The sequence below is a fragment of the Falco cherrug genome, chromosome 15, assembly GCF_023634085.1.
Source record: "Falco cherrug isolate bFalChe1 chromosome 15, bFalChe1.pri, whole genome shotgun sequence".
NCBI lineage: Eukaryota > Metazoa > Chordata > Aves > Falconiformes > Falconidae > Falco > Falco cherrug.
The window spans coordinates 1954509-1977869 of NC_073711.1; the positions used below are offsets into that span (position 1 = coordinate 1954509).

The 23361-nt window shown below is 50.1% G+C and overlaps 1 protein-coding gene across 1 annotated transcript; it reads left to right on the forward strand.

Annotated features, from left to right (window-relative positions):
* Positions 1-408: 408 nt before the first annotated feature.
* LOC102047475 (BTB/POZ domain-containing protein KCTD8-like) lies at positions 409-19022 on the forward strand. Its single transcript, XM_027809310.2, has 3 exons — positions 409-523; positions 7675-7797; positions 18133-19022. Exons 1-3 carry the CDS (start codon positions 424-426, stop codon positions 18633-18635), a joined length of 726 nt encoding a protein of 241 aa, XP_027665111.2. The 5' UTR covers positions 409-423; the 3' UTR covers positions 18636-19022.
* The last annotated feature ends 4339 nt before the right edge of the window (positions 19023-23361 follow it).

Genomic DNA, 23361 nt, shown 5'->3' on the forward strand with positions numbered 1-23361 from the left:
TCATCTCAGGGGAAGGGATGTCCTAGCCCATTGGTTGGCCTACAGGGCATCTTTGACAATAAATGTTCCCTTCAGAAAACTGCTGGTTTCTGCTAGTGCAAGGGCATCTGTTTAGCTGATGCACCGAGATGGGTTTGAGCTGGTGAAGTTGTTCCTGGATTAAAGAGGGTGTCAGCTTACTCTGTGCCTCAAAAAGGCATTAGATGCTCCAGAGGAGTGCAGCAGGGTACCTACCAGACACATTTTGAAAGAAGACCATGTGCCATGCACTGTAAAACCTGGCCAGGTTCATGGTGCACATCCCAGGGGAATTCCCTGAAAATAATTTTTTCACAGTATAGGACCACAGCACTCTTTTTCTTTCCTTCAATCCCTCCCAAATGGGTGTGCTCATGTGAAGAGAGGTTACCAGAAAGCTATCACATGGAGTGGAGAGCCAGACTCACACCTTCTCCTTTGTTTCTAGGTCCTGTTGTGCAAGGCCATGTCTCCCGGCAGCTGTCCAGGCACTGCAGCCTTCCAGGTAAATCACCACCAGGGATGTCCTAGGGCAAGCCTGGGAGCAGGTGAGGGTGCTGGTGTAGATGGGGGTTCAGGTGTCTCTGGGCAAGGAGGTGTCTAGAGGATTTGAGATTCAGTAGTGCCTTTGTGCTGCTTATGATTCCCAGGTGGCCCAGTGCTTGGTCTCCCTGGCCAGGAAAACCTCCTCGGTGGCTTCAGTCCCTTCGCTACACCCATAGGATATCACCCAAGCGGTTGGGTTTGTGGGCCAAACTGGGTTTGAGACCAGAAGTGGAGCTGAGCCAACACCTTTCAGCAGGGATTTCGATATCTTCCCAAACCCTGGGGTTTAGTCTCTTGAAAAGGTGAGGAGAGCCGGAGGAGGCTCGGAGGAGAGGCAGCTCCGCTCATACAAACCTTGGACGTTGGAGCGGGGACGGTGAATCAGACGTTCCAGTAAGCATCTGCACGCGTGGGGGTGCTGGCCCACAGGGCGGTCTGCATGAGGCTGTACCTCACTCAAAAGCACAGCTCCCCTGCACTGCTCAGCTCGTGCTTGGCTCCCAGAGCTGCACAGGGAGGTTTTATTCTGCACATTCCTCAGCTTTTGGGAAAGGCTGTAGTCCAGAACCACAAATAGTCATTGCCCAAAGGACTTAATGCTCCAAAAAGGAAATGGAAAGGGGAGAACTGCAGCTGTAACATGGAAGGGAGGCTTCCGAGGGCTGGATTAGACTCTGGTACGTTTTCCAATGAGTGATATACTGGCCTCGAACTCTCTTCAAGTAGGAAAAGGCACAAAGAGTCGGAGAAAATTGAAGTGGGAGGGAGACTTTGCAGTCTGTAGGCTTTGTCTCTTTTTGGGGGGTGAAGCGGGTTAGTTCTCTGCAAATTGCTTCATCTCTCTACAGCTCACTGCTGGAAAGAAATGATGCTTCTTCTGTCTACTCTGGCTGGAGAAGGAGTATCTGTTCACACGTCTGGGCTGGACGCCTGGCATGAGGATGGGGTGCTCAGCTGGACCCAGGGGTCTACCTAGAGCATCTCTTTGTACTGGGACAGGCTTCAGCTGGTGTAATTGATGCAGCTGCAGACCTTAGGAGCAGACCTTAGCTCCCCAAACTGACACCAAAAGAGAAGGGAAAGCCATGAAGTCTGGTGTGAGTCTCCAAGAGGAAGATGCTCACCAGGGGCACCGAAACACAGAGCACACTGCAGCACGTTGCTGTGTTGCCTGACCCCAAAGTTCTCACAGATCTGGGTCAAACTGGGCAGAGTTTCTGCAAAATAGGACAAGAATTTCTGGAAGGAGGAGAAAGAGGAGAGGCCATTTCCCCTTTCTTCTCACCCAGAAGCTAAGACTCTGCTTGGATGAAGGAAATGTGGATCCATGCTACATGTACAGGACTTCGCCTGCTCCGTGCAGACAGGCAGTGCCTTTCCTGGGCAGCCGCCTTGCTTTGGGGAATTTAAGCCCTTTGCTTTTCTTAACCAAATGCAGAATGCAACTCTTCCCTTTGGTGTTGAGGAAAAAAATTGGTTTGACATGAAGAAAGGATTCCAGTTTGCTCTTCCCCCCAGTATATTAAGAGTTGCAATGATCCCCACCTTTCCCTCTTGCCTTCCTGTGGCTGACACTTCCAATTTGGCCACCAAACTCAGAAATCTCCCAGCCCTGCCTGGGATCTCCCCATGAGGCCATTAGTTTGTGGATTTTCTGCTTGGCAAAAACATCTGGATAGGAAGTGAGGGCAGTTACATCCACTTGGAAACTGCCGATAGGGCCGCTTTCTGAAAGTGACTCCTGGAAAATTCAGAGAAATGCAGGTTCCTGTCTAAAGACAGACAGCTGGAGGCTGTTCTGTGCAGCAGACACTGCCAAGGAACGATCATTGGGAACAGCATGTTCATATGTACAGTCCTCCTGGAAGCTGTGACATGGGGAACACGTTCCTCACCTTTCCTCATTGACTCCCATACAAGTGCTGCCTTGATGCTCTTGAAGGAACCTTCCTCTTTGCACACGGGGGTGGTGGGCAGGAATTGGTTGGGTTTTTTGTAAACTGGTGAGCCCAAAGAACAAGAAGCACTTGACTGGGGAGCTGTTTTCCATTCAAAATGGCACAGTATAGCTGAGTTTTAGCAGAAAACAGAAAGGTTAGACCATCTGGATGGTGTTCCCTGGAGAGAGCAAGGAAATTGGCTAGGTGGAAATGTTGAGCCAAGACAACGCTGTCCTTTCTGCCATCTCCTTATTGCTGAAATGGACTTTTCAAATACTATGGCTGAAGCTGTGCCTTGATGAGGGAAAACAGCTCAGAGAAGGGGTGTGTACAGCCCCAGAAGGATAGGATATAAAGTTTTAGCTCAGGCGAGGGGCTTCCATCTCAACCCTGGACAAGTCTTTATGCCTCCTGACCTGTGTTTCCATGCTTGTGAGGTGGGGGAAGCATTGACCCTCTCACTGTGGGCTGGACAGACCCCAGGCTTCTGGCACCGGCAGGCAGAGGTGGCTTCACCTGCCACACGGTGTCAGTGAAACCAGGGGGGCTTCTGTTTTATTTGCTCATTTGCCTCCTTGTTGAACGAGACTGGCAGGGGACCAACAAAAACCTGTATCTCTTTAATAACTGCCTTCTCGTGATTCAGTCCTGCCAGATGGACAAGCCAAGATCTGGATTTCCTCAAGCCCTGCTCTGGCTGACTCCAACGGAGCATTCGTTTCCTGGCTTGCCTCCCCATCCCCTCTCCTCTCTCCTCTCCTCTCCTCTCCTCTCCTCTCCTCTCCTCTCCTCTCCTCTCCTCTCCTCTCCTCTCCTCTCCTCTCCTCTCCTCTCCTCTCCTCTCCTCTCCTCTCCTCTCCTCTGTCGCTGTGCCCATCACCAAAGACACATTTAACCCAGGACTAAGACCAAGAGCACCAGCCAATTGCGTGTCCTGAGTTTAGAAGGTAAAAGACAGCAAAAGGATTATGATGACTTTAACTACCATTTTATGGTTTCAAGGCCGTCACTTCCAATCCAGCCATAAACTGGATGTGATACACAGCCTGCCTATACGTTGCACATATGGCACTGATTAAAGAGCAAGATGAGCTAATGGTGTTGAAGTCATTGCTATGAACACATGCAATCCCTCATACGCCTGGAGAGCTCTGCAGCACAGAAACTCCCAAGACACTACACTGTATTGTGTGGTGTCATTATGAGGTTGGAGTTTTTTTCTATCATGAGATCTGAGCTCATTCCTGACTCTGTTTCTGCATCCCTATGTGACCATGGGCATTTGGTTGTCTCCCCCATCAGTGGGTGAAATCCTGGATGCTGCAAATTGGGCAGCTCTCTCGGCAGTAACGCCTCATCCAGGCCAGTGCAGGGGGGAGTTTGACCCCGCTGAGCTGGTACCGTGGGTGCTCTCGGTAGCTCTTGCTGGGAAGCTGTGGCAGGTCCAGGGGTGTGCAGGGCACAGAGCGACTGTGGCTATGGGAGAAATCCTGCAGGTCAGGAGGAGGATGCAGAGACCAGGGGAATTGGGTGCTCTCGGTAGCTCTTGCTGGGAAGCTGTGGCAGGTCCAGGGGTGTGCAGGGCACAGAGCGACTGTGGCTATGGGAGAAATCCTGCAGGTCAGGAGGAGGATGCAGAGACCGGGGGAATCCCCTGACAGACATGGAGGCTGATTCCAGGGGCACGGGGCAGGGGGGTGCCAGTTATCCTCCCTGCTGACTCCCTGCAGAAGAAACCCCAACCCTATCTGTGAAGAAGAGGTGAAGTTTGCTGCCCCACCTTTGGCTACAGGCAATTAAGCAAAACTATTTATACTGTGTCCTTCAGTATCAGTTAATCTCAGTGATTCACAAACTTAATTAATTTAACCAAAGGGGAGAGTGAGAGAGTGATATACTAAGTGGAGTGGGAAAGAAAAACTGGGATGAAACTGACCTCTATCACCATAGATTTAACTTTAACTTTATCCTGAAATTGGTCTAGTTTTGCTCCATTTTAGAAGGAAATCACACATTCAGGCAGTTTGCATCGTGTCAAAATGCCTTTTGAAAAAATGTTTATAGGATCTATCACTAAAAAAGAAAGTTTAATAGCTTGAGAAATGATGCTGGAATGGGTTTTGATTTTAGCATCTTCCTTTGCAGAGAAGGATGAAACTCTTTGTGTTTGTTCCAGCCTGGTCCAAATCCAGGCTTCCGATCCCAAAAAGTCCTTGCAAAAATGGAAACTCCAGCCATTGCCCAGCTGTAATTTTAAACAAAATGGGGATTAATGCAGTTGTTCCGGTGACGGACACGGAGAACACAGACCCCTCTGCCAGCTTGCGGGGGAGGCGGGAGGGCATCTTGTGTTCGCTTGGCAGAGGTGTCAGGAGGAGGGACAGCCAGGAGAGAGCAGTTTCTCCTCTGTGCCTCTGCTCCCAGGCTGCACCACCTCCCTTTGCAGAGTATGAGGGATTAACCCAAAATCCCAGAAAACCCAGGAGGGTGCTGGAAGATAAGCAAATTGGTGGAAAGATCCCTCAAGGTGTGCAAAGCCTGTGCAAGGAAAAAACATTCACCCTCAGCTGGTCGGTACGCTGCCATGTCCCTCCTTCCAATCCTATTAGTATTAGAGAGGGATAGAGCTATATGAGGAAAAGCCCATCTTTAGCAGCAGTGCTGACAGCTTGCCTTTTAAATCTTTAATAAGCACTGGCTTGCACAGCCACTCTCATCTGCTGCATGACAGCATGTGGAAGAAGAAACCCAGTGGCCTGGCCCCTGCTGAAGGTCTGCTGGATGCTGGGCAGGTGTTTGGAAGGTGCCTGGGGAACCTCAGCCATGAAAATTTAGTGATGGAGCCTCAGTGTTGCAGTTCTCATGCCACTGAAAACTCTTTCCTCCTCCACTTGCATGCCAGGACCTCAACTCAACCCCATGTTCTCTTGTCCCATGCGGAGGGGTTGGCTGCTGTTCCCTGTGTCCTGTGATCAGGGGCATCTGCAACCGCAGGAGAGAGGGGTCAGGTCTGCCAGAAAGGACATTGCTCACGGTGACTGTTGGGTGGCTGAGCTCTGCCCTGCTCATCCCACGCAGCTCCCAAAAGGGTTTGCTAGGGCCCCATGGCACTGAATTTGACTCAGCCTTCCTCCTCTAGATTTTAATTTGGGACTGCAGACAGTCCCTCTGCTTAACTGAGTACAAAACCAGCTACTCTGGGACGTGATCCTAAAGGTCTTTTCCAACCTAAATGATTCTATGATTATCTAGAAACTTTTATAGATGCACTGACATACAGTGACCACAAAGACTTTGACAGAGTCTCTGGATGAAGGTTGTTGTCAAGGGAAGTAGAAAGATGTGTTTACATCTTAGGACAGAGTAAGAAATTGACTCTTGGAAACCACAGCTGATGATGGTGGCAATAGGCATGGAGCATGCTGGGATTCTGCTGCCCTCTCCTGGATAGAGCATCTTATTCTGGTCCATGAGTGCTGGATCGTGGAGGTCAGGCATGACCAGGTTGTCTGTCAGAGTTTTTTGTCCTGGTTTCTGACAACGACAAGCCATAGAAAGCTGCTCAGCTCTTGGTCTTGCAGAGGTTGGGGCACGCAGTTCCACCCCTTGCTTCCCATGGCGAGGCAGAGCACATCTTCATTGCGTGCCAAATCAGGGGCACTTTGGCCAAATGCTGCTTATCCCTCCGCAAGAGCAGAGGTGGCTGCACTGAGAAAGCTCCACTTAGCTGCCGTGTCAGTTGGGCAAGCAGTGGTCCAGCTTTTGGAAAGGCAGAGCCAGTGTGGCACATGGTGTCTCCATCTCCGATGCGTGGAGAGCCTATGTTCTGGTCTACAGCTGCTCATTAGCTGTTGGACAGTGATTCTTAGCTTGTGGGTGTGGTAGAGTGGAGATACCTGCCCCGAAGATGAGCAGCAGCTTCAAGTGTGTGAAAATGGAGTTCAGAAGAGCATCAGTGAGATCAGTGGACACAGTGGCTGTATCGCAGGGACCTGGCTGGGTCACGGCTGTGTTGTGCCCTGTGCTGGACCCGCAGCAGTGTACAAGTACTTCAGTGGGGTATTTAGCACTGAAATATTTAGATGAAAGCAAGAGTGTGCCTGTGTGTCACACGGTGTCAGCATACAGCGTGCGGATGCATGGGAGCCAGGGGGGAAAGTGGGGACATGAATGTGCTTACAAGGCACGTGCCTCTGCCCTGCGCCACTGCGGGACGTGGGGTGCAGGCAGACACGCTAGCACCCTTGAAACTTCTCCTGCCAGACACAGCCTATTTTTCCAGCATGCTATGTGTGTTTGTAGAGTAAAAAGGAGACCTACAATGATGAGAGGGTGTGGAGGGCCACGCGCTGGGCTGTGTATGTGTGTACGTATGCACATATGTGTGTCCCACTCTGACTTCACTCCTGCAGTGCACACAGCAGCCTCTGGACATGTGAGCAGCCCAGAGATGCCAATCCCAAATGATTTGGGGGGATTTCTAGCAGAACTGCCCCACACAAGCATGTCTTGCAGAGGCAGCAGCCACTGTTGTGGGCAGAGCAAGTAGAAACAAAGAAGCCTGGATTTATTGTGCTGCATGCCAGTGGGATGATCCAGCTCTGAGGCTGCCATGGAGAGGAAAATCCCTTTTATGGGTGGGGTAGGAACTACAATTAGAACCAAAGCTGTATGTGTGCTATACGGGAAATTTAAGTATCTGCACAGAAACATCAGGAAAGACAAAGATGGAAGAACTGGAGCACTAATCTTAGTTTAGGATAAACACTTTGGTATTTCCTCACTGTTTGCAAATTCAGTGGTAATGAAGCAATGTCTTGAAATCCAGTGGTGTAAAGGTTTAGGAAAGAGGCAGAAGAAGAGCTTCAAAGAAGGAGGAAGAATAGCAATGCACAGTGGGAGGCTGTGGGAGGTGGTTGCAGGCACTTCCCATAGCTGAAATACCACCCTAAGAAGGGGACTGGGAGAGGCACAGGGGAGGATCACAGCAGATGCTGTCCAGATCACTCCCTGCTCTAGACACCCAGTGCGCTGCCTCGGGAGGTGCTTTAGACTCTGTGGGCAACCAGATGTCTAGTGTGGGCACTGCACGCCACCCTGGTCCCTTGTCACACTCCCTGAGCATCGCTTGCCATCTAAGATTTTCTTCTTTCGGTCTTGACTTTTTTAGGTAGCTCCTGGCTTAGCCTGCCTATTCCCGAGCCTTCAGAAACAGAGTACAGCCCCAAAAAGCACATGTCTTCTTCTGAACCCATCCTGGATCTCAAGACAGACACAGCAGAAGTACTTCCAGGTGAGAAACATGCCAGTGTGCTGTGCCGGGGTGCCTGCAGTCACAGCCTGCAGAGCCCTGCTCTGCTCAGCTCGAGGGACCTGCCCTTAGCAGCAGGCGCTCGACAGGGACACGTGTTCCTGCCAGCCCCGTGTCATAGTCTCTCCCTCTTCCTGCTGTATCCCATTCCTTCATCCCTAACAATTTACTCCTGATTCTAGTTACACCTATGCCAAGCTTGGCCCAGGCTTGGAGTTAAAGGCTCATTGGCTTGCACTCAGTTCGGGGAGGACACCCCAGACTGGAGAACTGGCCGGTGAGAGGCAGATGGCACGGTAAGGGCTGTCTCTTCTGGAAGAACTGTGACTGGGTCTGGACTGCTATTATAACCTCATTCCATCAGGTGGGAAGATGGGATGTGGGCTTGAGGCTTCCTGTATGCAAGCTTCATGGTTTTCTTCATAGCCTGCTGTGCAACCTGGGGTGCTCTAGTTTAGCTCCCACGACCCTACTGCTCAGCTTTATCACAGGAGGGTGACAGGGCGTCTTCTGGCAGACTTCCAGGCAGTGCGAGGTCTCTGCTCATGAGCATCGATCCTGGGCAAGGTGGATCCTCCAAGTCACCACTCTCACCAGATGTACCTGTACTGGTGCGGACTTGCTGTATATTTAAGTGAATCGTAAGTCAACACCAGGGCACTATAGGCTCTCCCGCACTCAACAGATTTCCCATGCTGAGCTGCTTCCAGAAATCAGTTTCCCAGTGTGCATGCCATAGCAGAGAGCAGGTGAAAAGGTTGAATCACATCTCCTGGGTTGCAAGCGTTCATCCCTTCCCAAAAACAGGATCAGCCTTGACCTCCTCCTGAGAAACCACAAGACAACCTTTGCTGTTTCCTGACACGGGAGAAAGTACAAACACCTGTTTGCTGGAATTTCCCAACAAAAGACATGAAGATGCAAATCCCGGTGTGGGGACCTGCTGCTTTGCTGGATTCACCTGTCTTTCATTTGCTCATGTAGAGGGAACCCAGTGAAGCAGAAACTCAACGGGTAGTCATTAGTTTCTGGGGCTTCTAACCATGTAAGACTTAATGTCCTTCCATGACCTTACAGCCAATGACTAGGAGAGCCCAAGAATCCCTCTTCTCCCCCAAATATCAATGCCAAACAATTTCTGTGCTTCATTTTTTCATTTGCACAATTTATTTCCTCTATAACCTTTTCAAAGCTGTGGATGCAGGCAGAAAACTGTCATCCCACCTCAGGGACATGTCCAGTGACGATCTTCTGTGGCTGGGGACAAATTCATCCTGGACAGAAATGGGTGGCTTGAGAAGGGTGCATACCCTCAAAGTCTGCCAATGATTGTCAGGAGCAAACAGCCTCAAGTTGCGACCGGGGAGGTTTAGATTGGATATTAGGAAAAATTTCTTCACCAAAAGGGTAGTCAACCACTGGGACAGGCTGCCCAGGGAGGCAGTGGAATCACCATCCCTGGAAGCATTTAAAAAACACGTAGCTGTGGTGCTTGGGGACACGATTTAGTGATGGACTTGACAGTGCTGGTTTAATGGTTGGAGTTGATGATCTTAAAGGTCTTTTCCAACCTAAACGATTCCATGATTCTTTTAAGTATATGCTGAAATACCTTTATGGTTGTTAGAGTAAGGTTAAGAAATATTTCAGCTGTTTAAGAAACCCGGCAATTCTTTAAGGGCACCAAACAGAGTGGTAATAACCGATGTGATAACTCCCACTGGGACACCCATTTGGGTTTTAGCGATGATTTGCTCCAGGTAGGCATTCCCAACACCAGCTCATGCCCTTGGAAAGACCTCTTGGCCTCTTCCAGCTTGAAGGACTCAGCACAGGGGTGGCTGCTCCCCAGCTGCTGTTGTCTCCTGTGGACTCCAAGCTGCGGACCCAGCTCAGGCTGACCAGGAGCTGCTCCTCTTAGCTGAGCAGCTCCTCAAGCTGCTCCTCTTAGCTGAGCAGCTCCTCATGGCAAGGCTTGGCCATACACAGTATTGATGATTAATTCCTGCCAAGAAATAGGCAGGTCTTACCCATACTGATTGGCTTGACAAGAAGTGCCTAGTGAAAGCTGCTTTTCCTTCACGTGGTATTGAAATGTCTACCCTGGGACAGATGTTTTGCTGATGTAAATCAGCATGGCTCCATTGGCCTCAGTTGCAGCAGCTTACAACATCTGAGGGCCTGGCTCTGCACCGTCACCGGAATTTGACCTCTTGTGTCTGAAACCATTCTGCTTTGCCAAAATGAAACGTGCTGTAATTCCCATCCCTGCCATAAAGCTAGAGTCATTGCACTCAAAAAGCCTGTCCAAATGAAGCAATCATGCAAAGTCTTGGTCCAATAAAGCTGCTGTCCATCATGTATGTATTCATCACCCCTCAGCTGGCCATACTTTGGGAGGCATGTCACAGATACTTCACAGCCACTCCTCCAGCAGATTGCATGCATATGTTATTCTCAGAAAGGACTTTGCAAGGACCTGGGACACCCCAGCACCAGGGGGAAGCAAAATTTCTGCCTAGCCATGCCAGAGAAGGCAGCGAGAGTTGGGAGACCCTTGGAGGGGGGGATTTGCTGCTGCTTCTCCCACCTTCCGCAGGAGTGCCAGAACTGAAGCAAATTAGCGCAGATGCTACATTAACCAGTGGCATTATCCCTTGGGCAAATACCACTGCTAATGAATAAGGGGGAAGAAATATTGGGACTGCACAGATCCACACTGAGCAGGAAACAGTCTAAAACTGGCAGCAGAGCTCGTACCCTTCCAAAACAACAACAAAAAAGATATGTTTGGGAAACATAAACAGTTTCACAGGCACGGATTTGAATTGCAGCAATAAACTGTGTGGTTAAGGCAAAGAGCACACAGTCAGAGCCCCAGACGCCACGCAGGCACAGTTCTCTCCTTCCTCAGCAGGCAGGCTACAGCCCTCGCACAGCTCCGCTTGTGCCGTGTCAGCTTCTGCCAGCTCCAGGGAGCAGAGGAAATAAGGAGAAAGTTGAGATTAAAACCATCATGGCATGAACTCAGAAGAGCAATTAGCCCACTGATGGATATCGTGTCAGCATTCACTGAGGGGCTTAGAGAATGGTGAGCACTGATTTAGATCACGGCGGGGGCTTTAGCAGCAGAAACGCACCCTTTATGGTGCTTCTTCCATCTCCAGACAGACCCTGGGTACTGACAGAAGTCACATAGAACAAAAGGTGCTTTGAGTTAGATATCCATAGGTTCTTCATGACAGACTTGCTGATTTAAATGCAAATAAGGTCTGAATTACACAGCGTTCATATGCCCATTCCACCAGGCTGCTGCATTTTTCCAGTGCACAGGCTTGCAGGATGGAGGCATTTTCACATCGCACCCATTCCTGCCCTGTGTGTGTATATTCACAAGCGCCCAGCCAATACTTATTGTATTTAGATGAACGCTCTTGAGGGTATTTTTTTCCTGCAGCCACGTTGCCTGTACATGTACCACGATCCTGCAAGCTAAACATCTGTATTAGAGGTGAAGTTGTGACTGTCATACCCACAGGAGGTGAAAAGGGTGATGTTTGTGAGCACATGTCCATCATTTACACACTTCCCAAACTGTTCTTAACATCTTTACCACAGAGGGCCTGGGAGGAATGGGGAAACAAAGCTACTGCCCACCAAGGGGTACTGCAGGGCATTGAGCATCCATGGACACAGGGTACCAACGCCAGCAGATACTGCTGACCAGCTTTCCTCTGCCTTTGGGAGCTGGACCTTCACTCCAAGGACAGTAGCTCATGCTTCGATCAGCCCTCAGGAAAAAAACCTGAAATCCCTGATTCCCGAACCCACCTTGTCTCCTCCTGACAGCAAAGGACAACCTGAATGATGGAGAAAAATCTGGATTATTTGTTCAAGGCTGCAAGATTGGGTCTTTCAAGAGGTGCCCCTTGCTGGTTTTTTCTCCTGGTTCTGGCTGAGGATTTGTAACAGCAGGAATTGATTATTAAAATAGCGGGGAGAATCAAGCTAGGTTTTCTGCCACCCATGCAAGGAGTTTTGGGCTCAAGCCACTCTCTCCACCTGCACTTCTCAGATAACCAGCCTAGCTGGTGTGTCCTGCTGAGCTTGGTACCTTCTGCAAAGGGATCCAGGGCTCTGTGGAGAGCCAGCTCAGCACTAACGGGCATTCCCAGGGCTGCGTGGCAGGGCCCGGGTACCAGCCTGAGAGCAAAGGGCATTGGCACAACTGCACATGAAGCTCCCAGCACTATCTGCCAGCCAGATTAAAGCCATTAAACAGACATTTTTAGAATATGCAAAGCAAAAGCAGCTCCTGTGCTGATAAATTTATATATATTACTCTGCAGAGCAACGAAGGGACCTTGGGTTTTAACAGGGAAGTTTAAAGCCAAAGGCTGTTTGTCCGTCCTGGTCCTGGCACCCCCGGGTCCTGCTGGGGTTGCCATAGCAGTTAATCCATTCACAACAGTCACCGATGCTGCAGATTTAGCAACAACATTTGCTGGCACAACTGGTGCAACCGAGGCTCTTGGGAACGCATAGGCTACTGCTGCTGGCAGATAGGGTCAAAGACACTTATTTATGCTGAGTCTTGTCCTTCTTTGACAAAATAAGGGAGATTAGAGCCAACCAGGAGAGCAAACCCCAGCTTTCTGGGCTCAGCTTGACTTTTTAATGAACAATTCAGGTAGAGGCAGGACCTGAGATCGATGGGGTCTAGGAGCTTGCACAGAAGCATCTGCATTGCGTCGGGCATAGGTAAGCTCTGGATACCCCCTGTGCATCCTGGTGAACATCCAGCCTGTGCTGGCCACCACCGGTGATCGCTTAACTCGGGGCAGACACAGGCTGGCACTTTCTGGGGGAAGTTGCTCTTTCTATATACATATAAAACCTGCAACTGTTTCCATCACCCCCTGCTTTCTGGACACAGTCTACGCTCCCCGTCACTATCAGGATCTCAAGTAAGAGTTTTGGATGAAAAGCAAATCTGTATTCTGAATGCACTTTTAGGGCAAGCAAAACTTTGATTGCAGTGAACTGTTCAGGCTCCTGTCCCCCTTCTCCAGCCACACACACATGCACAAACTAAACATGTTCTTCCAGCTCTTGTTTTGGAATTTTCACCCATCTTTGTGCCACAACACCCTAAGTTTAAGAGGCTGGAAAGGAGTTTAATAAGGTTGTGAAGGAACTGAGATGTTCCTGTTTGACCCCAAGCAATGTGTTGCAGCATTTTTTCATTTAAAAACCAGAAGGAAAGGAGCTGTTGAAGTAAAGCCATGGAATAGAAATAGTCTGAGATGCACAGAGCTCTGCTTCTACCCCTGGTGGGGCTTTCCCTCTGATGCCCAGCTCTGCTTGGCTGCCTGGTATTTGCTCAGAGAATACTTTTGTATGGGACAAAAAAGAAGAATCTCCTTTTCTGTTTTGGGGAAATTTGGGTCTCTGCAGGAAATGATGGAAAAGGAAAAGCAACCATTGAGTCCAACGCAGTCTGAGCTGAAGATCCCCTGTTTGGCTGGGGAGGCACCCCAGGAATGAACCTCCTCTTCAGCTGTGTACATCAGGACCTTACGGCAACCCCCTTCAGCTGGAAGCACGGAGACAGAGAAGCAAACCCAAGAGTGTGAGCCTGAGCCCCAGGCTCCTGGCACATCATGAGCTCATCTCGTCAAACACTCTGGAAAAATAGAATGCTATCCAAAAAAGCAGCAAGGGGTTGGGACAGTGTGTGCTTCCCCCTGCAAAGCACGAGCTCACCGTGTGCAGGAGCCCGATAATTGCACTCAGCAGGGCTTCTACCAGCACCATGGGGCTGCGTCGGAAGTGTCACTTCTGCACTCTAATTGATGCTCTAAAGCAGACGGAAGCATCACATAGGCAGCGAAGTCTAAGAAAAGTAAAAAGTGGTGAAAAACTTGGTCTGCATAGCAGATCTCTTTTCCCAGTTCAGTAGCTGTGAGGTGCAGTCAGAAGAAGAGCTGTGAGGTATCTAGAATCATCCCAGGAGCTGTATCCCCATATTGCCAGGCTCTCAATGTCAAGACACACAAATGTGAGGGAAGCTTAGCCTGAGGAAAAATGAAGTTATTTGTCCAAAGATATCAAGAACATCAATGACAAGGAAATACCCTGGAAGACCTGGACTGCCTCAGAGTCCAGGGCATTTGGTGTCAGGTTTGGTTCAGGTCAGACAGCCAAAGAGATCCCCACACTCTTGAAATCACTAACACATGGAACAAAGCACACCCTCATCCTAACAGCACACCCCGGACAGAAAAACTCTGGTTTCATGGACAGGGTTAAGCACAGACTTCAAGACCTAAGTGTCTTGTACCAGTCATGGGATACCTACTGGTGGCCAGTGTACAAGAGTGGCCAAGATGAACATCCACCCCTTGACATCTGCCTGTTGTTGGAGCCTGCAAATTCCAACATGGAGCTGACTTTCCTCAGAAGACTTCTGCAAATCCGCATTGCTTTTGGCTCCCCTCCAGTCCTTTGCTGCTTGGAAACACATGTGCCCATGCAGGTGAACTCCTGGGCTGTGATGCTTGGCCAGGATGCTTGGCCAAGAGGAACCACGTGTTTCAGCACCATATGGTGGTCGGTTGCTGGTCCAGGCGCCCTGGGGAAGTGGTCATAGCTCCAAGCCTATCAGAGTTCAAGGAGCATCTGGACTTATTAAAACATAGTCATATGGTTTAGTGTTAAGTGGTCCTGCAAGGAGCAGGGAGCTGGACTTGATGATCCTGATGGGTTCCCTTCCAACCTGAGAGATTCTGTGGTTCTGTGATGGGGAGAAAATAAAAACTTGCTGCGGTCTTCATTTTGCAGTGAGTGCAAGATCAGATGTGAGTCTGAGAACCAGCCAGAACAGGCTGGATAACATGCCCTTGGTGAGTGAGAAAGAACAAAGGTAAGTAAGTTGTTATGGGCAATTAATGACTATTTCCAAAGACAAGTCATTAAGACTCACTTGTTCCTTTGCGCAAAGTCCCTTGGCTACCTACAGATAGTCTAAACTACCTCATCATACCTAAATTAGCATAATTATACTGCTGGTACCTGCAAAAGATATGGACAAAGCTGTGCACTGGAGAAGCACAGGAAAGGCCTGAAGACCACCTCCTCAGCAGTTTCAAAGCAAAGAAATAACGCTTTAGCAAACCTGTATTCTAGTACGGGATCTTTCAGTGTGGGTCTACACCCTTGTGCTGCTCTCCCCAGGCTCGGCAGCCCACTGTGTGTCTCGGGCAGACCCAGGTGCAATGGGAATGTAGCAAGAGCGGAGAGGTTGCAACAGTGTGGAGGCTGCAGTTAGTAGCCTTGCCAGACCACACAAAGGAAAGCAGTATGGTATGGTATGGTATGGTATGGTATGGTATGGTATGGTATGGTATGGTATGGTATGGTATGGTATGGTATGGTATGGTATGGTATGGTATGGTATGGTATGGTGAGCGTGCAGAAGCCGTACTCAGGAGACTTGGTTTTGTTCTCAGCCTGGTGACCTTAAACAAGTTATTTCACTTTTCTGTGCCTCAATTGGGAGTAATGTGATGTAAAATGTTTTGAAAGCTTTAGAAAAAAACCGCTATACCAAGGCAGCTACAGTCACTGGATGGTCTGGGAGCTAAGATGCTAGAGAAGAATTGACGAGATTTTAATTCAGTCTCCAGCTAAGCCATAGACTCCGTGTATGAATTCGGGTTCATCAGCTTATGTTCCCCACGCTTCAGCTCCCCATTGCACAAATGCAGTTGTGAGGCTCGCAGATAAGATGCTTAAAGCAGTATAAGAACTTTAGAGACTTCATTCCATCAGTCAAAGAATTTGGGGCAAAGATGCATCCTTGTAACTTCCTGGAGAGATCTGGCAAAGAAAATCTACCCTTCAAGATTTCTGCCCAGTGATGGATGACATTTACGCTTTCCACCTCTAGTAACTTCAGTGCTGGAGCTGTTCAAGAAAATGAAAAAAAAAAAAAAAAGAGAGAGAAAGAAAGAAAGAACAGGAAGGAAGAGGGGAAAAAACCAAACTCTGTCCTTACAAAAAGTTTTCAAGGAAGAAGAAAATCCACCTTGACATTTTCTGCTTCCATGGAGGGGGGCAAAGTATAGGATGAGGAATTTAAAATAGAAATACTTTATAACCTGCCTTGTATCTCTGCTAGCAGATGTACTTAAAAAAATTCCCAGCAGGTCAGGAATTTAGATATTTTAGAGAAAAATCTTTGTTTTCAGAGCTCTTCGGAGAAATGGGACAGTGGCTTTCCAGCAGGATTTAGTGGGTTCACCTTGAAGCCAACCTCAGCTGCTCTGGGGTCCTCCCTACCTCAGCTCCCCCGGGCAGACCTCCCACAGGGAGACCTGCTCGTGGAGCCATCACTGAGGGCATCCAGCAGCTCGATAGTCAAAAGTGCCTTAAGGGATAAAGAAAGGAGAGGAACAAACCTGAGAGAAAAGGGACAGGGAAAACTCCCCTGGGAGAAGCCAGGGGGAGGGTGGCACCAGGACAGCCTCTCCCAGACTCCGCTGCTTTTCCTATACTAGATCTACACTTTTGATCAGGACTCAAACTCCCTTTTGATTGCTTTCACGTGTTCATAGCAAAGATTGGAGCACATCTGGTCAGGGCAGATGTTGCAGCACTAATTGCCATTCATCGTTGGGCAGATTCATTACTGGGTGATGCTCATCGACTGCCTATATGCAACGTTAGCTACCGACAGTAACTGCCGAGTCCTGTGCGCTCCCTTGTATAGTCCTGTATGGAAAACTGCAACGTGAGGAGGGGAAAAGGTTGAGGATAATTCACACCCCGGTGGTAATCGCTTCCTATGAAACCCCACAGAACATTTTTTTCACAATCCACTTTTGCTGTGACGACCAGAGTGTTTGCAATGCAAGGGTGACTGTTCAGCCCCAGCACTGCGCCGGTGGAAATAGGAGGAGGGCTGGAAACCGAAAGGCAGGCGGGGGGTACTACGAGTGGCAACCTGGAGAGCAGCAGATGGGAGGCACTACTCAGGTTAAAGCTGCACACAGGGTTTTTTTAAAGCGGAGCTTTTTTGAGTGCTTTGAGAGGAAGCAATGAATACCGCTGCCAGGTTGATACTGCTGCTCGGAAAAACAATTCTTGTTATTGTGAGGGGAAGAAAGTCACTGGCCAAAAAAAGCAGCCGTGCAAATGAAAACAATGACAAGAAACAGCCCCTTGTCCCAAAGCCTCCAAAGAGCAGGAAGGCCCATGTTTCTACCAAAGATATTTAGAAAAACAAGAACTTTAAGGGGGAAGGAAAAAGAAAACCAATACAAAACAACTTTCAAAACAAATCTCTGCTAAACAACATTTTGAGAACGACTCTGCCAGATGTGCAGGGTCTGGCCCTAGGCAGGCACAGACCTGAACCCACCAGGTGGTCTCAGCCCACTGTGGACACCTCGGCTGTCCCACCACTGAGCCTGTCACATCCCACGGTAATTCCAGAGCCCCACGAGCCCATCTTCAGCTTCCTCCGCATCCCTCGGGTGATGAGAGCAGTGTGGTAGCCACTGTTGGTGGGACAGCACCAGAGGTGATGGCATGGCTTGGCTGCCACCAGCAGTCAGGAGGGATGTGTGGGAAGGGTCTGCTGGGCTGGGTCAAGACCCCTCTCACCTTCTCACCCATGCAAGGCACGGGCATTAGTGAACACTCCCCAAGGTTCGGCTTTAAAAGCATTTGCTGCTCTTTGCAGACCTGGGGAGGGGAGCAGGGGCACCTCTGCTAAATGCCTTTTTAGCTGCTCCCATTAACTTTTCTCCCTGCTTTTCCCTGGCAGCTGGTAATTGAAACACAGAGGCTTTCCCATGCAGAGTCACTGCTTGTTTTCCACTGTTGTTAACAAACAAAAGCATGTGCAAGCCCTGCCCGAGGACTTGCGGGAGGCTGTGTGGTTTCTTCTTCCATTTCAGGGCCCCTTGCATCTCAGGTTTCTGGTTTGGACCACTCCCATGCTGAGCATCCCTCAGCACCACTGCAGACAAAACCACAGACCGCAGGAAGCCCATAACCTTTCCAGGACCCCACAAGCCCACCTGGGGCTGGCCCCAGGGCCTGGGGAAAGGTTCACCAGAGTGGTGGCTGGGCTTTGCTTGCCCAGCTGGCCACCCCACAGGGACCCAGTTGTACGTGCCCTGTGCCCAACGGAGACGAGCTACCTGCCCCCCAGCCTGGCTGCACCCCAGCCTGGCTCGAGATGCAGCCTGTCACCAGGGGCTGTGCAAGCTCCTACTCCTCACGCAGCTCTCTGCTTTCCTTCCCCAGCCCACGGCAACCCAGAGGAGCCGGAGCAGAGCCATGAGACGAGGCAGGACCCAGCTGACCCCAGCAGTGGGGATGACTTTGCAACCTCCGGCATGAGCAGCTACAACGAGCCCAACCTGACTCCTGCCACAGATGAGACTCTCCTAGGTAAAGACCCCCAGTCAGAGGTGAGGGACCCCAGCCCCACCGACTCCTTGCCATGGCCAGAAGCCCCCGAGGAGTGCCCAGCCCGCCCCAACACCCTGGACTTCTCCAAGTCCATGAAGAAGCTGGAGGAGGTGAAGCAGATGGGGCAGAGGAGAAACAGCGACCACACAGCAGTGAAGGAGAACGGGGTGGAGGTCAGTCCTGTGGCTGCAGCAGCAGTGAGCGAGGAGAGACGGGCGCTGGAGTCTGAGCTGGGGAAATGCATTGAGGAATTCCGTAAGATCAAGATCCCTGTTGCCTTTCCCAACAAGAAGCGGCAGTGGCAAAGCGAGCTGCTGAAGAAATACCAGCTATGAGAGGAGACCTTGTCTCCTGTTCTGGAGAAGGATGTCCTGGGTACGTTGAGTGTCTCCACCGACATCCCCTGGGTAGCAGGTGGTAAAGGCTGTCCATGCTCCCAAAATGAGGAGCGTAGGTTGCTCATTAAGCCCATCCAGAAGTCAAAAGGGTTACAAGCCTGTACCCACAACAGTGTGCTCCTTGCCATGGCCATCCGGAGGGACGTATGATATCCCAAGTGGCACAAGCATATATGGAGGGTCATAGAGAAAAAGGAGGAGGTCCAGGGTGAATGTACAGGGCCAAAGCTACCACCCAGCAGAAGTTCCCACATGTAATGAGAATGAATTTTCCTGGCATTTCAAATAATAAAATATAGTTTGTGTCAAAAATTAACTCCAGTCTCCTCACCTCTTTCTTTGGTACAGATGTTTGAACGTAGCCGTTCAAAACTCTACAAGTGGTTTAGACATTCAATTTTCCTGAAATTAATGGAATTTTTATATCCGAGTCCCATACATTCTCCATCTGTAATGTTTGCAAGTGGATTCAGCAAAACCTTCTTTTCATGAGAGGTCATGATGTTTTGCAGATATGTTCCTTTTCTTACACGAACCCTTGAACACTGCCCAACCTTGCGTTTGGGCCTCCAGCCAGAAATGAGCCAGTGAGAGGGAGGGTGCTGCCCTGCCCCGGGCTGAGCAGGCTGACATCGCCTCTGATGACCAAGGAGCCCCACCTTGCAAGGACAGTGGGAGCAGCTCAGGTGGATGGGGCTCCTCCACAGGATGGGTGACCCTCTGGGTGTGCGCCCATGGGTCAGGATCAGAGGACGGTGTGGGAAGGTGACTTTGGGGTGGGAGCATGTTACGGACCACCCCATCAATGGGAGGAAAGGCACAAAGCCTTTAACTTGAGGAAGCCTCTGAGTGACAAACTCTGCTCTCATGCGAGACTTCAGCCTCCCTGATACCTGCTGGAAGGACAACGGGTCAGGATACAAGTAGTCCCAGAGATTTCTGGGGAGTTTTGTAGAGAACTTTGTGATAGAGGTGCTGGATAGGCCAGCTGGGGGATGCACAGCTGGATAGTGGAGAAGACCTAGTTGGGGCTGTGATAGTCAAGGGAAGCTTTGGTCCCAGCAACCAGAAACAGTGGTTTTCAAGGTCCTGGGTGGAGCAAGGAAGGTGAGTAGCAGAGTACAGACCTGGGCTGATCTGAGCTGTGACACTTGAAGTCAGTCTGTTCCCTGTTGCCCATGGGAGCCCCATGAGACAGTCCCCCCGGTCCTGCATCTCACCACCCCCAGCACCTGCCTCATCCTCCAGCAAGTCAGTGAAGTCCATTGCTCTGCAAACAGCAACTTTCCTCACCCCCAGTGTCTGTCCGTGGCCCCTGGGATGATTCAGGGAAACCCCTGCACATTGCAAAGAAACCGCATTGTGCTCTGACTGTGATCTCCAAGTGGCTCCTCAGGTGACAGATAATCCTTTTTCAGATTAAATAAAAATGAATTAAATGAAAAACCCGACGAGTGTTTGCTGTGGGGTGAGGCTCTGCCAGCAGCAAGGAATTGCTTGGCCTCTTGGGGAGTGGATGGAGAGACTGGATCTGCATTCTTCTTCCTTTTATATGCAGCCACACTAGGAAAGTGTTTGCAAGAATGCAGAGAGCTGGAGCAGTGAGAGATAACCCCTGGGCAGAGCTGGCAGCCAGCAAAAGGCTCCATAAAGGGTGGCAGGAACAACATCATCCCCTGCACAGGACCTTCAGTTCCCAGGAGACAGGCGTACATGGAACTTACAAGAGTAAAAGTGTCATGGGAGGGGGCTTAGGCAGGGGCCACCGGATCTGGAGCTTGTCCATGGTTGCACTGGAGGCACTTCAGTAGAAAGGGCTGCGGAAAGCATTGCTGGTGCTAGGACCAGCTGCCAAACATCCCTGCAGTGGATCTGGCAGTTGGAACCAGCCCCATCTGTCTGCTTTCCCCAGGATCTGTGCCTTCAGGATCACAGCTTCTCCCACCCTAAGACACGCTCCAGCCAGGCTCTCCTACCAGCTTTGATCAGCCTCCAGCTACAAGAAGTGCCAGCCCTGCTCTAAAACCAATTCCTTGGTATCAGGGTCAGTCGGGGGTTTGGGTGGGAAGCAGAGGTTTGCTTCTGGCAGAAGCCCTTTGAGGTCCTTCTGCATCCTTCCTGGAGCTCTCTGCTGGCACCCATCGTGCCTGCAGGTCACCGCTCCGATGGCAAACGCTAAGCAGCAAAAGAATTTGCCCGTCTGAGAGCCAGCCAGCTCTGCACGCACACAAGAGATAAATGAACTGCTTTTAAGCTGGGCGCCGGCCAACACAAACGACCTTTGGAGAGGAGCTGTGGGGCGGTTCGTCGGGCTGTGGCGCAACAGGGGCCATGCCTGTTAAACAGCCATGAAGAACCACCAGCACTGCTCGAACTGCGGGGAGGGAAAGGCTGTGTCCTCAGCCCTGAGGTGGGATTTGCCTTTCAGGGAAATTGGGGGTTAAAAGTGTTTGGGGACCTCCAGGTTTGCGCGTGGTGACTAGGTACCACCCTGAGAGTTTTCTGCTTGCTGCACGGAGTGAGATGGGACGTCTGGGGATGGAGCAGAGGATAAACCCCAGCCTGGCATGAGGATGCACTTGGGGGTGAAGAGTGGGTCACACCAGGAAAACGAGCTGTTTCCCGACTGTTTTGCTCTGCCTGTTTTCAAAAATCACACCTGGAGCATTTTCACCCCTAATTAGAGATTATTGTCCTGGGTATTGTGTAACCAGCCAGACCAGGGCTTTCAAGATACATTTTATATAACAGACTCTATTTTTAACTTAATCTGCAATTAATTAGAAATGGGAGTTTACATTTTCACAATTACCTTCCGTCCCAAAGGTCTCAGGAAACTGCCTGCACCCCACCGTGTCCATCCCCTACACCTACCCCAGGAAAAAAAAGGGTTCATCGGCAGCTACACAGATGATGAGGAGCTCTGAGGTATCAGCGACTAGAAGTACCTCTCATCCATGCGTGGATACACACATGTACTCAGAAACACGCATGTTCCTGACACACGCAGAACAACAAAGAAATGGTTAACACTGATGGTTTCTAGGTTATAACTTCACAGTGGAAATTTCCTCGACCTTCCTCTGCCCTGGGAGTTTCCTTGCATCTTTGTCCTGTCGCATAGACCACTGGAAAAGATGGGAGGTCGCTGATGTGCTCTTTAGCTCATCATTCTCCCCCCTTCCCTGGGAAAGCTGCCACTCACTGGCATGCACTTGGAAAGGACCTGTCACACTTTAAGTCTGCTGTAGCAGCAAAGGTGTCAACCAGCAATAGCTTTCTATATTTTGCATATCACACTAATTCTACCAAGTAAAGCTGAAATATGAGAAGGAATTAGGAGGGAAAAATTGTTTATACAGGAGTGCCAGAGAATAACAAAAATCCAATGCGTTTAAGGAGCCAGTGTAAAGTGTATGGAACAGTTAATTATTAATAGCATCATTAAATTCTTGGGCTAAACAATTAGATCCAGCAAGCAGTTCCTTCAGAGGAGGCATCAGCAATCAAACTATGAAATGCCAATTTACATTCCCTCCCCCACCCCAATTGTTTTGCAGTTCTCAGCTGGGAATGTGTTTTTGATACAAAAACGGCTGAGGGCTTTTAAGGGAAAACCTATTGCAAGCTGCCAGGGAACAAAAACACCGCAGTCTTTGGCAATTTTCACATTGCACCTCATTGAATAACATTAAATGGCTGTCCACCCAGGAGCTGGGTGCTCCAGCCCAGCTTTGATCCTCTCCACATCCCCAAGGATGGACCAAGGTGTTGACAAATTACTGGGAGGACACCCTGCCACACAGCTGCTCTGAGCTGTGGTCAGGATCCTTATCACTCCATTGGTTCTGTGCTGGGAAGGCAGAAGCTTGAGCCTCAAACCAACCTCAGAAATGCTCCAACGTGGACTTCTGGGGTAAGGTCAGTGATAAATAAAGAAGATGGGTCCCCACAGCAGCAGCATCTTAAATACTATGTGTTGTAATTTATCCGTGCTCCTTTCCTAGGCTGCAATAACTCCTTCTCTGGAGTCTGGTGGGATTAGGAATGAAAAGAGTATGCTAATGCAGGCCACACAGATATCCTCGCCTCGATGTGCTTTATGCGTGTGTATGGCAGCGGGGAGCGGAGCCTCCTGCATCTTTAATGCCGGCTGCTGGCAGAGCCGCCCAGGGAAAGCAGGGCTGGGATCGCTGTGGCATGGGACAGAACCAGGAGCTCTGAAGCACTTCTGCTCTGAGGGGGCGGCGTTGGGCTGTTGTCTGCACCCCAGCTCTGGAAAAGGAATCTGAGAGGGCTTCAGTGCCCAGGGACCATTCTCCCGTTCTGCCCAGAAATACCCTCATTCCCAAAGAGGGAGATCAGAGCTGAGTGGCACATGTCCAAAAAGATGGCTGGGGCAACCAGGGGTCATAGTGGCAGACGTGGCCGTCACTCTTCTCGGGCGGTCCCCTGCTCTGCAGCAGCAGCAGGAGCCCCTGCCTCGGGCTGGTCCCTCGCACAGGGTGCAGTGCTAGCAGGGACCAGATGGGTTCAGACCCTCTGAGCCCTGCCAGAGGTGCTTGAAATATTTATACCCATCACACACAGGGCTCATTCAACATCATAGAGTGTTTCTAGCCAGCCGGGAACAGCTGGTAAAGTGACTCATTCCTGTCTATCC

Bases quoted from the DNA above. Each gene is read 5' to 3' on its own strand.
- LOC102047475 (XM_027809310.2), top strand. From the start codon at position 424: ATGGAGTGGAGAGCCAGACTCACACCTTCTCCTTTGTTTCTAGGTCCT. The intron at 524-7,674 runs GTAAATCACCAC...TGACTTTTTTAG, and splicing joins CAGGCACTGCAGCCTTCCAG to GTAGCTCCTGGCTTAGCCTG. The intron at 7,798-18,132 runs GTGAGAAACATG...TTCCTTCCCCAG, and splicing joins CACAGCAGAAGTACTTCCAG to CCCACGGCAACCCAGAGGAG.